The following is a 17,853-nucleotide window of genomic DNA, read 5'->3' as shown; positions in this document are numbered from 1 at the left end:
CATTGATAATAATAAGAAATGTTTGTTGAGCACCAAATAAGCATATTAGAATGAGTAGAAATGTTCACCTATGCTGTGGAACTGCCATCTTCCTTGTATTCGCTCTGGTAACAGCTGTAGGATTTTCTGCAAGATAAGCACATGGATTTGACTGCAGACATGTACATTATATAACATTTTTTACATGTATCTAAACATCTCAATAAATATATCAAGAGATTAAAATATGAGTGCAGCACATTTTTACATTTCAAAACAGATTTGTGCAAACACGCATTACCGGGTTTCCTTGCGACATTGAAACAGGTTGGAATGTTGAAATAGCTCTCCTTCACACAGACATCATGCCTGTCTCATCATGATGGTACATTTAAAGTGTCTCCAGCCTTCACCATTACAAACAGCCCATAGGGGCATACCAGGTGATCAAAAGCTAAAGCGTGACTCATTAGTAGTGCTTTTGGGTGCGGCAAAGAACACCTGTTTTCTGTTTGTGAGGCGAATCGGTTATCTGTCAGCCGCACGTCAATCACGCTCTTATCAATGATTTCATTACTGATGACAATGTTTCAGCAAATACTTAGTGGATCATACATATAACAATGTCGACATCTTGGACCAGATAAGAGTATTTGAATAAGAGCTGACACAATGAAACCAAACCTGATGAGGTTGAGCTAATGCGTTTAAAAAGCCATTAAATGCTTATCTACATTTCTTACCTCAAATATAAAAAGAATAGAATCAAGCTCCTCCCGTTGCGATTTGTGACCTACAGGAAAGAGCAAACAAACACAGAACATGTTGAAAGTCACCAAGGGATCACAGAAACCCACAGGGCTGATATTAATAGCTCAACAAACAAGGATTACCTATCTGCTATGGAAACATGGGGCACTCAACATGTGGCATCAAGACCAGCTCAAAGCAATCTTTTTAATCAATTTTAATGAAAGATGTACAAGTATTAAGAAAAGTAAATCTGGATAGAGAGCGAGCAATGCCCTAAACAATTTTTGTCAAGATTTTATAATTTAATCACATCGCATTAAATGGAAATTCTATTTTCTAAATGCATGTTCTAGATCTTATTGTGAATGATTCATCCACGCATGTGTTTCATTTTCAAAAAGTTTTGTTGACCTTGTAATTTCTAATCAAAATGTAATAACTCAATGTTCCGGGTAAAAAGACAAACATTTCTGTGGTAATTCATGCCGGACTTCTTCAATCATTTTGTCCACTTAAAGGGGCTATATGTAAGAATTACATGTTTTAATCGCTTTTTTATTGCCAATGCGTGAACCGCTTGTAACGAAACTTCAAAAAAAAAAAACTAGACCTTCCCCAAACTGTAGACTGATTTCTATGTGAGGAACTTGGGTCATTTTTGGCAGGAAAATCTAAAGTATGTGATGTTTACGGATGCTCCCGAGAACCTCTACTGCTCTATGACAGATGAAATGAATGCTTATACAATGTTCAGGATAATACCGAAAGAGCTATTCTGTACTGTAATGTTAATGTGTCATGCAAAGAAAAGAGACTAATTCAAACTATAGTCTCACATAGCCAGATTATATAGTCTACAGTCTCAAATATACTTTATAATCAAACTATCCTAACAGTGTCATTTTAATTACCGCATCAGTCAACATGATGCCGCTGAATTGCAGAGTTTGTGTAAACATATCCACATCGATATGATCAGATGCTTTCTTAACTGTTGTTTTCTCACTGCTGTCGTTGTTGTTGTGTGCTTTTGTTATTAAGAGGAAACCGTGCGGCACATCTTTACATATTCATCTAAACCCTCTCAGAAGGGTGGATGGCGTTCCAACTTCTTTTTACTTCTATGCAAACAACAAAAAAGAACTTCGGCTTGAGTATACAGGGGCCTTGGATCACGTTCAGTCTCTTGTACGTTGCGTGGGCATGAGTGCGAACACGAGCAATACGTTTCAGGCTGCAGTTCACTTAACGGCCACTGGTGTTGCTGATAACACAGGTTTCTGAATTTTACATATAGCCCCTTTAAACCCCAACCCCTTTTTTACAAAAAAACTCTTTTTATTTTTCGATAATACAATTCACTCGACTACTCTATACAAAAGCATGAACAAGGACGCTTAACTGCCTCAGAATTGAATTCATAATGCAATGCAAGTGGGGTCAGTAAGCAAAGTAGCACGTCCTGTTTTTGCTGAGTCAGACGCGTTCCTGGGTCTACATATTTTGTTGATCCTGGAACAACATTCCTGCCCGAAAATGTAATCATAACCTTATGCCTACCCCTAAATCTAATCCTACCCATAAGTTATACCTAAAATAAGAGGGAAATGATAGGTGACTAACACTGATGTAGAAGCGCCTAACTCAGGTTGTAAGCCTAAACTTGACATAAACTGTAAACTTGTTCCTCAAATCTGATTGATTGGGTTGATTGGAACGTTGTTGCAGGATCAACAAAGATGTTAATCCAGAAACATGTTGCACTTGGTGAAATCAGGTTCTGCAAGCAAAGTAATGGGGGCACATTTAGGTCAACTCGTATGTTCGTTTTCTTTTGCTTGTACAATTGCTTGTTGCAAGGATAACAATCTGAACCAGCTAGGCAGTGAACAGCTCTCTGCATACTCAATGAGCAACTGTGCAGTGTTCCGAGACACTGGCTGTGCTCTCTGTGCACTATAATGAGCCCGTGTGACCGGACATGGCTAACTGAGGGCTGGCTAATTTTCGTCATAAGTCATTTCATGGAAACTTGCTCATTAACACTGAATTCCGACAGTGTGTCTGCAGGGAGCACACAGTGAGAAGGCCAGTTGAAAAACAATGCAAATCGAACCTTGAAAAACATTAAACTATCAAACAACAGTCAGAAAAAAAAAATCTCATAAGACAAAACTAAAAGAGTGGGTGAGCGAGAAAATAAAGCATTGTAGGTCTTACCTTTCTGTTTCAGGTTAACCTCGATGGTGACAAAATTTTCAAAGAACACATAGTAGATGTACGAGTAATTCTGCTCGAAGAGGTGTTTGAGTTCAGCAGGCTCCGCATTTTCTACAAAAAAAATAAATAAAAATAACAATGAATCAGCAAAACAAAACCAAGAAAGTTTTAAACAACAGTTGTACAATTTAAAATAAGCTGGGTTCTGATCAACTCCGCCGGGTCACCTGGGCGAGGGTGTCTGATGTTGAAAGACCCGAAACACCCAATGACCCCAGGTTTCATCACTGATGATGTCTCCAACACATCTGCATGATGTATCTTTTACCTTCAGGTATTTATGTATAAACCTCTAGATCAAAAGAACTTTAGGATCATGACAAACAAACATTACTTCATTGTGTACTGTGTAAAATACCCCTTAATGCTAGGTCTCTCTTTCAAGCACACAATCTGTCTAGTTTATAATTTGTCTCTTTCAGCATGCAGGATGTGAGCGGGTCTCTTTATACTGATGCTGAAGTCTACTTCAACCTGCAGCCCAGCAACACAAGTCAATATTTGTGCTTTAAAGCTCCTCCACACAGTCCAGCTCCACTCATCATCCTAATGCAGCCGGTCCTGGTCACAGACACGTTCCCGCAGTGTCCGGCAACCTCAGTCAAGCACCTGCTTCATTCTGTTTATAGAGCTGTGAGCCAGCATGAACACCAGAGTACTATAATTACAGTATTAATAATACTGTTACATGTTCTGTCTCTAAGAAATGCACATTTGACAGTAGCTTGAGTTGACAGTAGGAGTAGTTTGAGTTAGGATGCAGATGTAAATTTATATTCATTAACAAAAACAGTAACATCTGTAAAAAAAATGGTAACAACCATTTTTATAATGGTAAAATTTTAATAGTCTTACTGTTTTGAGTTTTATTAAAATTAATAATTGGTCTTCCATAGTAGCATACATTTAGATCATGATAACCACAGTTAAAACCAACCATATAGCACCTCACTGCCATGGTAAAATGCAACTATATGGTATTTGTATGAAAAACAGTAGGCTAAATATACAACTTGTACAAAAATATAATGATAGGCTATAGCTTAAATCACAAAAAATACTGTAATTATATTCCCTAACTCCTTTATTAATAATATGAATCTCTACATTAATAATATTATAAAATTAAATATGAAAATCCCACATTTCTGCCACAATACCATGGTGCAGTTAGTGTTACAATAAATCCATGGTAAATGATGGCGATTTGTAGATTGAAAAACCTTCTGGTATCTGTCACCTTATGTTCAGCCTAGTTTCTTTATCATGGACTTTTAATTTGTTTTCATGTTCACCATGTGTTCCTTTGTTCAGTTTTCCCACTCTTCGTCATTAGTTAATGTGTCAGCTGTGTTCTATTAATCATCCTCATTTGTGTTTGCAAGTTGGTCCCTCACAATCATTCTCTGTCTGATCACCGTTATGTGTAAGTGTGTGTTGCTCAACCTGTTTGCCTGTCTTCTGGATTGTAATTAAAACTTTGTATTTGGAAATGATCTTCTTTTTCGTCTGCCTTCCTGCAAACCACTGTGATGGTTTCTTGTGCACAGTGTTTCTTTCACCTGTTTGTCAGCGCTGTTTCATCTGGATTTAAACTAGTTTAAATCACAGAATGAACCTAAACTTTAGACTTTTTATGAATATAATAATATTATTCACATATTTTGCTCCTAAATTAAAAAATCAATCAATAGAATATATTAGTGGCCATATTAGTGGTTTCAAGAATTATGGAATTTCAATGAAATTGTTATCAGCTACTGAAATTAAGGGTAGTAACCACAAAATTCCTCAAAATGCCCATCCCGCATTCAAACTGCCAATGAGCAGTGAGCCAAAGACCTATGAATTTTACAGATTGTGGTGTATATCAAAAAGCTATGAGAACAGACAGACAGAGGGGAATTTTGGCTGAAACTACAGTACATGAGAGAGAACAGGCCAACGGATGGTGCTACACTGGCTGTCGGAAATATTTGAGATCTAAAATAGAACACAGCAGAGAGCACAAGTGTCTGACAATGGCCCTCATCTTCAAAGATGAACTGAACACCATGGAAAGAACGACAGCGCTGATGCTCCTAAACTGTCAATCTCAAGGAAAGCATAATGTATGATTCATCTTAAAACCAGAACTAACTAAGATTCTGATGCTAGGATGTTGTAGGTGGTTGCCAAGATATGTGCTTGCTTAGGTATTCTGAGTGGTTGCTAGATGGCCACTTTCTGGCCAAAGTCAAAAGAATGTAAGTCTATGGGAATTTTTTTTTTTTATCATCCATCATGCAAAAATCATAATTTCAATCACTTAGAAAAGTAGTTACTAGTTACATATAAGTTTAGCCCTATATGTATGAACAGACACTGACTCTCTTTGAAAATCAACCAGAGAGTTTTTTCAGCCATTTTACAACGATGGATGAGCAACACACACAAATACTGTTACAACATTCGCCATGCGCTATAATGAAGCAACACACGCACAAAAACATGTTGAACATGTTGCTTCATGTTTACTTATTAGGCCTATTTGTTGTACAGGTGCTCAAGTGGCAAATGTGACATGATACCTACCGATACTGAAGAAGAAAATATATGCTGCATAGAGATAAAAGAGGTATTATTTTAATTATAGTTGTAACTTCTGTAAACAGATTTAATTTATGAAATACCATTGCCTAACGCAGTTTACTATAATGAAGGTTAGAAGACAGATACAACAGCTTGAAGTGACTCCCTCAAGTATCCACTGCGTCTTCAGCAGTTGTGATGTCTGGAGTACATTAAGACTGTTATGTTCACTCTTACATCCAACAACAAAACACCTGAATTGCTTACAAGACATTCTTGTCGCTACAGCTGCTCGGGCGTGGAGAAAATGGCAGAATGTGTACAGCTCACTCAGGGCGGAAACTGTGCTAATACGGCAGAATCCGTCAGATTGTCAGAAAATTTAACGGCTTGTTCTATGAGACTGTTGAGGTTTTATGGCGATTAAAAAATAGGAGTGGGTGGATTTGTATCATTTTAGGGTAGTTGTGTTGTGTGCTAGGGATTGCATAGACTCACTAGTCGACTTTAATGCTCTACCATGACGCTTTAAACTTGACGTCGACTAGTCGCTAGTCATGGCCTCTATAGAGGACGCAACAGGATAAGAAATCTTTTAAGTCCACTTTTCCAAACAGTTAAAATGACAAGTAACTGCATACTCAGTGAGCAGTCCACAAGATATGTTTGATTATACGATCTGGATGCTCAAAATTAATCGGGAGAATGCAAGTTTTAAAGAGCTTATTGTACAAGTAAGTTAATCTTCATTCTCTACTGCATGCTGCACTGTAATACACACACACACAGAGAAGCTTGCACATCACGTGCAGATAGCGCACAGAAACATTCAGTAACGCAGAAGTGCATTCTCAACACTGTTCTGTGATTTATCAATAAAATAGCTTAGAAGCTGAAAATTTCAAACATATTATATTTCTTAGTAACTAAAACCCACAGCTTCACTATTAGAGACACTGCCATAGAATTAATTCACACGCAATCACTCTCTCACTAATGCATTCATAAAAGTGTAATCTTTACTGTGCTACTTAATCTGTATCTGCTTTAGAATGAGCAGAAATCTGTGAGAAAGAAATATAACGGCATAAAGACAAAAGAACTGATAAAAAAATAAGCTGTTATGTAGGAGCAATAGCCTTGTGAGCATCGCTGTCTGAGTCATATATGCCGTAGATGTGCACAAGGCAACCCACGTTCGAGTCTCAGCTCGATGTTCAGGCTTATTTGTTCATTAATGACGTCATCAGCATCTTTCGTCACATAAATGTCGACTTTAAAAAATCTGAAATCGTCCAACCCCTATTGTGTACAAACACTGCCAACACACATTTATGTTCAAACAAACACAATATAAAACTGAATTTTGCATAATAGGTCCCCTTTAAAGTAAAAGTACACATTTAAATCTACTCTCAAAAGTACAAATTTTACAAGTACAAAAGTAAATGTAATGGAGTCAATGTACTACCCACCTCTGTATATGTGCAATAATCATAGTGGTGTAGTCATTTCAATATTGAAAATCAATCAACCTTAAGATCTCGGGCAGTTCACAAGTTACTGAGTGTGCAGCGATCTGTTGAGAGCCATTTAATGATTTACCTCATATAAAATATGACTGTTGATCACAGCAGCAATTCTCAAGCTCAGCATGGCAATTGATCTGTGCACAGAAAGGATAATGTACTGTAGTAATGCAGGATGTCAGCTTTGAACTAAATAAATCTTAAATTCACATCAGAAGTTAATTTCAAATAGTCGCAGATGCATTTCAATAACAGGTAGGCCTAGTTCTTAAACAGTATTGTGTGCTTCCTATCAGAGCACTTTCTCAAACACACCCATCCGTTTGTTTAGGCTACTTCACTTCCTCAGGTCCACAAATGCACAAAAGCTGTTGTGCACAGGGTCTGATCAAGGCCATAATAAGTGGATGTGTGAATAATGTAATAAAGTTGAGCTTATCACTTCAGGGAAACTTCACTTCATTACTGTATAATATGCATTTAAAATATGCAAGGACCTGATACATACTAACACAACATTAAATTAAAAACTTGGTCATACCATACCATGATCATAATATTTTGCAAATCTTTGTTTAGTCCATTTAAAACTGCAATATGTTCAACACCATTCAGATGTCTGGAATCAGTAAGATTGTTTTTTTTTTGTTTTAGATAATACTTTTATTCAGCAAGGATGATTGACAGTCAAGAAAATTACTAAATGCTGTTCTTTGAATCATCCTGAAAGTGTAATAAAAATGTATAATGGTTTCCACAAACGTGATATTAAGCAGCACAACTGTTTCCGACATTGATAATAGTAAGAAATGTTTCTTGAGCAGCAAATCATCAATGATTTCTGAAGGACCGTGTGAAACTGAAGACTGGAGTAATGATGCTGAAAAATCAGCTTTGCATCACAGGAATTTTAAAATATATGAAACCAGAAAAATATATTAAACCAGAAAACGTTTATTTTAAATTGTAATAATATTTCACAGTATTACTGGTTTAATGTATTTTTGACCAAATAAATGCAGCTTTGGTGAAAATAAAAGACTTTCAAAATAATTTAAAAATATTACCAACCCCAAACTTTTTGAACTGTAGTGTAGCCTATATTTCCAGCTTGTTTGTTTTGGGAAAATTAAAATAAGTCAGCAAAGCCACCACAGTTTTGCTCCTTTTCCCCTAAAAATATAATTGTGAAAAGTGCAGAATAACTATATTTTTTTCTCTGCCATGCTGTTATGGTTAATTCTTTGAAATACACATTATATTTTTCCCACCTCTACTTACAAGTACACTTTCTTTTAAAATAGACCTTAAAATATAATACATTACAACATTAAAACTATGTGTGTTCCTATGAAAATAATTTTAACAACCCATTCATAGCAACATCACATTTTCAGTTTCAAAACAATCATCAGTGTAACACAATGGCACCAGGAAGCCAGATAACACCACACAGAGCAATTCAGGAAACAGGACAGTAACTACTCCACGGCAGGCCAACATCTCTAACAGGACTCTTTAACCAAAGACACTTCACTCAAAAATCTGGGATGTTACATAAACCATCCACATGTCCAACATTCAGGAAGTCAGTGCAGCTAAAACAACTCAGGAATCTGAGGGAACTGGCCTGAGACGGATTCCTTCTCGGACTTCCTTGACTAATCCCAAAGGAAGTGCTGGTTTATTTCTGTTATTCAGTGACATCCCACCCATTCCTAAAGAACCAAATCTTTGCTGTCCCCCACCCAAAACATGAACTAATCTCCACTGGTCAAGAGGCATCTTTTTCCTTCGATTGCATTTTTCAATTTTTCAATTTGAGTGAGATTTATTTCTCTCTCTCTCTCTTAAAAACAACAAAACAAAAAAGTTCAGGGATCCACTTTATTTAAAGTTGACAGTTACATTGTACTTACTCAAATAAGTACCGAGTAATATTAACTACATGCACTTACGCTTAGGGTTTGGCTTAGAGTTAGTTACTTGTAATTATGAATAATTTACTGTTATTACTAAGTAACGTGTAACTACGCCACTTTAAAATAAAGTGTTACGAAGTTCAGATCTCTGAACAATTACTTTCTTGTTCACACCAGATTTTAATTTATTACTTAATTTAAGCAAACTGCACGTTTTGACGTGTGTTCAAAAGAGAATAACTGAGCATATGAGAATGAGCAAAATTGTCATACTCTTCTCAACTTCTAAACATCCTATCACAATGTGAGCCATCACATGCAAAATTATTAATTCAATTATATGTATACGTATATGAAGTATGTAATTGATATGGCATAGATAGATAGATAGAAAGATAGATAGATAGTTTAATCACTTACAGACAGAATAACCAATTGAACTTAATAGAAAAACTGTCAAAATGTGCAAACACAACATCTATTCAACCTCAGATTCACTGACATCTAAAGAGTTTCCAGTGAAACCAATGCATGTCTTATCAAAACAAAACCCACCCCAGACAAAAAAAAACCCACTCAATCATTCAAGAGAAAAAGACACCCTTATCAAATCATTGTATATCAGACCACACTTCCAAATGCAAACTTGTCAAATACTGTCAAAGGTGTCACAGAATTGCAGGTAAACAAACACCATGATTGCTGATGGTGCCTTCATTCTCCTCTCTACATAGCATGTTAGCTCCATGCAAGGCAACATAAGGTTCATAAAATAAATATAAATAATGTTATTTCTCACCAATAACGATTCGAAGATGTTTCAATCTTGTCAGCACGTCTTTCTTGGGGTCCAGGACTTTCTGTGTCGATTTCCTGACATCTCCATGAGGTTTTTTAGAGAACATTCCGAGATGTTTTGAAGAGCTAATGATAATCTTCCGTTAATTTCCTCATACATGGAAGGGGTTGTCAAATTCACGGCTCGAAAGCAGTTATGGGTTGTAAGGAAACGGGAGGAATTAGTGGTGAGGCGTGCATTTTTGCAGAGGAGGTCAGACAAAAGAAAAGAACAGCCAGCCCTCCTCTGTGTGTAAGTGTCTAATGTGAACTACACAGTACACACCTCTCTGAAGATCTGAAAAAACATGGCGGTCGGAGGACGCGACATGAAAAACATCATCGATGCCAGAGTCATCCAACGCTCAGACCCACAACCACACACATCCAGAAACACACCCGACAAGAGCGAAATTATTTTATTTTACATTCATAAACAGTTTTTGCATAATTTATGTAAAAATAGATCATTGCACTTCATATTTGATGATAAAAGGTGTGAGACATTTCTAAACTGTTATAACGAGGTATGTTATATTTTTGTATTCTTGATTGAAAGGTTTTATGTGTTTATATTTTTATGTACGCTATTCTATAATTTCTACGCTATTTATTTTTCTATTTTTCATTATATTGCTTGCCTTTGTGAGTCAATGAAGGGTCAATTTCTGTTGGCTAATAACTGTGGACAAATTTGACAAATAGGCTGACTAAAAAAACAACAACATTTAAACATTTAAAAATGTAAACATTCAAAACAACTCTCTTTTACATTTATTATAATGTTGTTAAAGTTATTGAGCAGTATTGTGTATTTATCATTGTGAATATAAATTATACTTTACGAAAGACAATATATTATGAAATAATGAATTCAACATCTTTGTTTTGTTTGTGTCGATTCATAAGCAGAAGTCTGCACACTTCACTCCTAAGTTCCACTTAAGTATTTAAGTAAATAAATGTGAGGTAGTACAGTAGTACATATCTGTTGTAAGCTGTTTCCCCATAAACTTGTTCTGTAGGAATACTAGTCTATTCAAGCAAAGAAGTAAAAAAAAATAAACATAATAAAAATTCAAACTTCATCTTTATTGTTTAGTATATCAAATCTAGTTTTAATTTTAAAAAAAATGTGTATTTCTAAAATAATATATGTCTTCTCCTTATATTATATCCTTTATTTTTGTGCTATATTCCTTTGAGAATACATTAATAAAAATAAAAATAAATCGAAAGAAAGAGGTTTATTTAATAATGTTTGGTTTCAGAATTATTTTTTTGTTTGTCAAGTTGTCTAAAAATAAACCTGGATGAACAGTAACTCTATTTCAAAATAAATCAAATAATAATAAATTATAATTTAGAAGTTTACTTGCTACAATGAAAATAACACAATCATTCCATCTAGTCGTCCATTGATTTATACAGCCTGTTTTTATAGTAGTAAACACGCTCTCCACAGGACGAGTGACTGGCAGGGAACTGTAGTTCTTTATAGATCACTATGAACCATATTACCGGAGATACATGTATCACCATAAAACTACAAACCCCAGAAGCGCTACAACAGCTCACATTCCGCGCCACTGTCCCAGCTTTTCACAGGGTAGCATGGCTTAATGAAGCAAAAAGAGATTTTTTTGTGGTTTACAAAAATATTAAACGAGCTAAAGCTACTTAATAAGCAAAAGCTCCCCGTTTCGATTTCATCAAATCCAGACTAAACGAACTACTAGTCATTTGCAGGATTTAAACGTTTGTTGTTAGCATGATACATCTAGATGTATGTTTTGTTTTTAGCAATAACATCAAGCTAACAAAAACATCTGCTCACAAAAAGCATTGATTTAAAGGTGAGAAGCAGCTTTCACGGTAATCTTAGTCGAATAAAAGACAGGATGCCAGTGCACTCGAGAGAAAAGAAGGAGAGCAACCATGAAGAGATGGAGGTGGATTTCGCAGAGCAAGAGGGGAGCACTTCAGAAGATGAGGATACAGAGAGCTCTTCTGTCTCCGAGGATGGAGAAAGTTCAGGTATCTATCTTTCTACCTATCGTCTGTCTGTCTATATTACAATGAGACAATAATAACCGTATTTTATGTATGTATTATTGAGGAATTTCTGGTCCCTGTTTGACAGTCAGTTGACAGTCCACTTCACATACTGAGTCTGATTCTGTTACTTCTAATTTACTTGAAACATATGAAGAAATAAACAATCTGTTTAATTACAGAAATGGACGATGAGGACTGTGAAAGGAGAAGGATGGAGTGCCTTGACGAGATGACCAATCTAGAAAAACAATTCACTGATCTCAAAGACCAGTATGTACAATCTTCTTATTTGAATTGAATCTGTGCATGCACACGTGGAATTTACACATGGATTTTTCCACTTTTCCACATTGGTCACTAAGTTTTCATGCTTTTATTAGGTTATATAAAGAAAGACTCAGTCAAGTTGACGCCAAACTCCAGGAAGTGATGTCAGGAAAGGCCCCCGAGTACCTGGAACCTCTTGCAACTCTTCAGGAGAACATGCAAGTCAGAACTAAAGTTGCAGGTCAGTCCAAACCGAACATGGGGTTTTTGTTCTTTGAAATAGTGATTTTTATTAGGCAAGAAAGTGCATTATCTCACTGATTATATGCATAGGTATCTACAGAGAGTTGTGCTTGGAATCGGTGAAGAATAAATACGACTGTGAAACCCAAGCAGCGCTCCAGCACTGGGAGGTGAGATTTACAGATGTAATCCACTATTACTTAAACAATGGTGCATGTTTGAAATGTCATTATAGCACCACACAGAAGTGTTTATATTGCTTGAGGCTGTTAGTCAGTTACCACATTTGAAGCATGCATCTATTTAAATGCACTTTCAGAATTAAAGTCAACATGAAACAGAAGTTGCGATAGTCATATATCCGAGTGAAACGGCTTCTGAAACAAGAGAAAAAAATGGGCTGGACTTGATATTGTCCATGGGGAATTGATTGGATGGTTGTTGTTTGCTATTGGTTGATCTCATGTGAGTGACAGGTTGCCCCGCCCTTGTGCCAGTAAACACATCATCAGAGAAAAGAAGAGATGTCGCTGCAAAGGGAGGGGAAGATATTTTGATGAATGATTATGAGGGAACATATATTTTCAAAAAATGATGTGCACGGATAAATCATTTATTTTATAATAAATACTTAAACATTCCAAAAAAAGAAGAGCCAGTTATGATTTCATTGTGACTTTAAATGTAACTCTAATTTGGCTCAATTTATTTCTTCTAGAGTGAGAAACTCTTATTATTTGATACGGTTCAGAGTGAACTGGAGGAGAAGATCAGACGTTTGGAGGAAGACCGCCATAGTATAGATATTACCTCAGGTACTGGAATTGTTAATACGGTCACACATCATTTTTGTGTTTTTGTGTTATTTATGCAATCTTTGTCATATTTCCCCTGTAGAGCTCTGGAATGATGAGTTACAATCAAGAAAAAACAAGAAGAAAGATCCCTTCAGTCCAGACAAAAAGAAAAAGCCTGTTGTTGTGTCAGATATCCTTTACTACAACTATGGAAGCTTGTTTCCACCGTGGAATAAAAAAAGAAAAGATGATTGCGACTTATTATCTTTTTATTATTTTGTACAATTCAGACTTTTTTTCTCAGAATTGGATGATATAAAGTTGCAATTGCGTGTTATAAAGTTAGAATTGAGAGATATAAAGCTGCAATTCTTTTTTTCCTCAGACTTCATAATTCACAATTGTGAGTTTATATCGCGCAATTCTGATTTTATAACTCGCAATTTTGACATTATGACTCGCAATAGCGACTGTATATTACACAATTGTGAGAAAAAAGTCAGAATTGTTAGATAAAAAGTCGCAATGATCTTTAAAATAAACTTCCATAAACTACAATCTATCTAGAATTTGCTTGAATAACGGTATGATTTATGAGTTTCTTAACATGTTCACGGCCATATATAGTTTACATGTTGCAAGACCTGGATATACTGGAAGACTGGACTGCTATTAGAAAGGTTAGACTGTCAAAAACTCTTCTTTTTTATGTGAAGACATTTTTATTATTTTGTAAGTGATGTTTCATGTTACTATCTTGTAGGCCATGGCAACATTAGGACCTCACAGAGTAAAGACTGATGGTAAGATATATTTAATATTCACAACTATAGTCAAATATATTATTCATTTATATATACAGTATTTACATTATTTATTAGATTTTGTATAACTGGAATAATTATACACTACTGTTTAAAAGTTTGAGGTTGGCAAGATTTTTTTTTACAAATGTTTGTGAAAGTTTTTGAAGTATTTTCTGCTCACCAAGGATGCATTTTAAAAAAAAAAAAAATACAGTAAAATATATATACTAATATATAATAATAATTAGGGCTGTCAAACGATTAATCGCATCCAAAATAAAAGTTTGTGTTTACATAATATATGTGTGTGTATGGAGTATAATTATTTTCTATATATAAATATACACACATGCATATATATTTAAGAAAATGTGTTATTTATATATAAAATATTTATATATAATATAAATTATATATAATATAAATATATATACACAGTATATACATGCAAATATTTCTTAAATATATACATGCATGTGTGTGTATTTATATATAGAAAATAATTATACACCGTACACACACATATATTATGTAAAAACAAACTTTTATTTTGGATGCGATTAATCGTGATTAATCGTTTGACAGCCCTAATAATAATATTTATTTCCTGTGATGCAAAGCTGAATTTTCAGCATCATTGCTCCAGTCTTCAGTCACATGATCCTTCAGAAATCATTCTAATATGATGATTTGCTGCTCAAGAAACATTTCTTATTATTATATTATCAATGTTGAAAACTGTTGTGCTGCTTAATATTTTTGTGGAAACAGGATTCAGGATTCTTAGACGATTGATTGATTTAATATGTCCTTGCTGAATAAAAGACCCCAAATTCTTGAAGAGTAATGTATGTAATTATGTATCATATCTTGAGTGATTACAACATTCAACTTTTCAGTGACCAACCCAGATCTTTAACGTCTAGACCAGTGGTTCTCAACTCCAGTCCTCGGGACCCACTGCTCTGCACATTTTGTATGTCTCCCTTATTTAACACACCTGAACCAGATCATCTGCTCGTTAGGAGAGACTCCATGAACTGATTTGAGTGTGTCAGATAAGAGAGACATACAAAATGTGCAGAGCAGCGGGTCCCGAGGACTGGAGTTGAGAACCACTGGTCTAGACCACCTGCTGTAACGGTTATACGTTTGGCACAAATGTAACAGAGTTAATCCAAATCAGGGTACACTATTCTAAAATGTCCCTTTTACTATCGTGACCTTGAACAATGTACTCAAGTCCCTTTTGCTCGGGGAAACTTCCAGGAGTTTCGGTGCATAATAATCTCATCAAATTGCGAAGTGGTAACTTGTTAACAAATGCAAGTTAACTATAGACACAGCATGTATGTATGGTTAGTTGATCTGTGTTATATCAGTAACAGTAGAACTTTGCATAATTTGTCGTAGTCTCTTCAAAGAGTGAGAAACACCAGCACAATGCCCGCTCGGAGGATGGACGCTTGTTTTACGACGGGGATTGGTACAGCCGCGGACAAGCCATATGTATTGACAAGAAAGACGAGTATCCTACGAGGTGAGGGTTCCTTACCCAGACACGCTGAATTGCCAAGCTCATATTGATTATTCTGCAGCATTTTTCTCCTCTGTCTTTTTTCAAAACAGTGCTATAATAACTACAATCAATCACGATGAAGTCTGGTTCAAACGGGTCGATGGGAGCAAGTCAAAACTGTACATCTCTCAGCTTCAGAAAGGCAAATACTCCATAAAACATGCCTGATCTACCTGAGGTCTGATCAGATGTCAGTGCGGCAGTCTGAAATGTTTAATAGTGCCATTTTATGTACAGTATATCATGATTTAAATACCTTTTTTGATGTTTAAAAACAGATACGTTGGTGTGTTGTCTGTCATTTGAAATGTGGGGAAAGCTGATGTTATTTTATTGTTTATTCAATGCAAGACCATTTGTAAGATTAGTATGCCGGACAAATTCAACCATGTATTTTAATTACAGGTGAAGTTACTACAATGAGGTGTTTTACTTTTGTATTTTGACGACTGGGCTCATTTTCCATTTCAATTCTGCTCAGTTAATGGCGTTTGAACCCAGTTCTGACGTGTAGTGATTTGTAATGCCGTGTCAAGCTACCAAATGTTATCCTACTTTTATTTTTTTACATTTCTGCCTCATCACTGTGTTCATATACAAATGAGAGTTTCCATCCTTGGTGAGAACGAAACGCTCTTGCTCGTCCAACATCTTTTATGAAATACAGATTAAGTATTTTTAGGAGTGAATAAACAAGACGTTATCACAACTTCTCAGAGTATCAGGCCTTTATCAGGTGTTCTAAGAAGATGTGATCTGATGCTGCTCTATTTACAGTCTAGTCAAGCCATGAATACTTTATATCATACATTGTAATGTACGTTTCAGCTCTGGTCATTGGTTGTTGTTGTTTTTTTAAATGTGGGGTTATATCACCACCCTTTGGTTTGTTGCTGTACTGTGACTTTTACATTTCTTGTTTTATCCATACTTTTGAAAATTCTGTGCTGAATGTATTTTTGTCAGTTTCTTATTAATTCACATTGAACAAACTCTCAAATACAGCATTTCAATATCATAGTGCTTTGTTGTCCTTAATAAATGACACAATTCAATAGTCTAATTAGAATAGAAATACCATGGGTTAAAAAAGAGACAAGTTGTATAATCTTTGCAAAACTAATTTAGTGAGTGTGGAGTCATAGTGATCATTAATACAGCAAAAGATGAAGAAGAGAAAACATAAGACTTACTCTCACCTAAAGGATTATTAGGAACACCATACTAATACTGTGTTTGACCCCCTTTCGCCTTCAGAACTGCCTTAATTCTACGTGGCATTGATTCAACAAGGTGCTGAAAGCATTCTTTAGAAATGTTGGCCCATATTGATAGGATAGCATCTTGCAGTTGAGGGAGATTTGTGGGATGCACATCCAGGGCACGAAGCTCCCGTTCCACCACATCCCAAAGATGCTCTATTGGGTTGAGATCTGGTGACTGTGGGGGCCATTTTAGTACAGTGAACTCATTGTCATGTTCAAGAAACCAATTTGAAATGATTCGAGCTTTGTGACATGGTGCATTATCCTGCTGGAAGTAGCCATCAGAGGATGGGTACATGGTGGTCATAAAGGGATGGACATGGTCAGAAACAATGCTCAGGTAGGCCGTGGCATTTAAACGATGCCCAATTGGCACTAAGGGGCCTAAAGTGTGCCAAGAACACATCCCCCACACCATTACACCACCACCACCAGCCTGCACAGTGGTAACAAGGCATGATGGATCCATGTTCTCATTCTGTTTACGCCAAATTCTGACTCTACCATCTGAATGTCTCAGCAGAAATCGAGACTCATCAGACCAGGCAACATTTTTCTTCAGTCTTTAACTGTCCAATTTTGGTGAGCTTGTGCAAATTGTAGCCTCTTTTTCCTATTTGTAGTGGAGATGAGTGGTACCTGGTGGGGTCTTCTGCTGTTGTAGCCCATCCGCCTCAAGGTTGTGCGTGTTGTGGCTTCACAAATGCTTTGCTGCATACCTCGGTTGTAACGAGTGGTTATTTCAGTCAAAGTTGCTCTTCTATCAGCTTGAATCAGTCGGCCCATTCTCCTCTGACCTCTAGCATCAACAAGGCATTTTCGCCCACAGGACTGCCGCATACTGGATGTTTTTCCCTTTTCACACCATTCTTTGTAAACCCTAGAAATGGTTGTGCGTGAAAATCCCAGTAACTGAGCAGATTGTGAAATACTCAGACCGGCCCGTCTGGCACCAACAACCATGCCA

The 17,853-nt window shown here is 36.0% G+C and overlaps 2 protein-coding genes across 9 annotated transcripts in view; one reads left to right on the top strand and one right to left on the bottom strand.

The window, feature by feature from the left end:
• Nucleotides 1–10,171, bottom strand: part of ralgapa1 (Ral GTPase activating protein catalytic subunit alpha 1) — a 70,888-nt gene extending 60,717 nt beyond the window's left edge. For all 8 annotated transcript variants that reach the window (XM_079854212.1, XM_079854217.1, XM_079854215.1 and 5 more), the window contains exons 1-4: nt 9,834–10,171; nt 2,953–3,063; nt 723–772; nt 69–126 (exon numbers count right to left, since the gene is read on the bottom strand). In XM_079854212.1, coding sequence (XP_079710338.1) covers nt 69–126; nt 723–772; nt 2,953–3,063; nt 9,834–9,939 — 325 coding nt within the window. In that variant the 5' untranslated portion in view covers nt 9,940–10,171. The remainder of the gene's footprint in view (nt 1–68; nt 127–722; nt 773–2,952; nt 3,064–9,833) is intronic.
• A 1,266-nt stretch (nt 10,172–11,437) lies between these two features.
• brms1la (BRMS1 like transcriptional repressor a) lies at nt 11,438–16,644 on the top strand. Its single transcript, XM_079854224.1, has 10 exons — nt 11,438–11,908; nt 12,109–12,199; nt 12,310–12,437; nt 12,530–12,609; nt 13,158–13,254; nt 13,337–13,426; nt 13,852–13,916; nt 14,000–14,039; nt 15,456–15,582; nt 15,672–16,644. Exons 1-10 carry the CDS (start codon nt 11,773–11,775, stop codon nt 15,787–15,789), a joined length of 972 nt encoding a protein of 323 aa, XP_079710350.1. The 5' UTR covers nt 11,438–11,772; the 3' UTR covers nt 15,790–16,644.
• The last annotated feature ends 1,209 nt before the right edge of the window (nt 16,645–17,853 follow it).

The sequence above is a fragment of the Squalius cephalus genome (assembly GCF_949319135.1).
Source record: "Squalius cephalus genome assembly, chromosome: 20".
Classification (NCBI taxonomy): domain Eukaryota; kingdom Metazoa; phylum Chordata; class Actinopteri; order Cypriniformes; family Leuciscidae; genus Squalius; species Squalius cephalus.
This window is presented reverse-complemented; position numbering and strand designations above follow the sequence as displayed.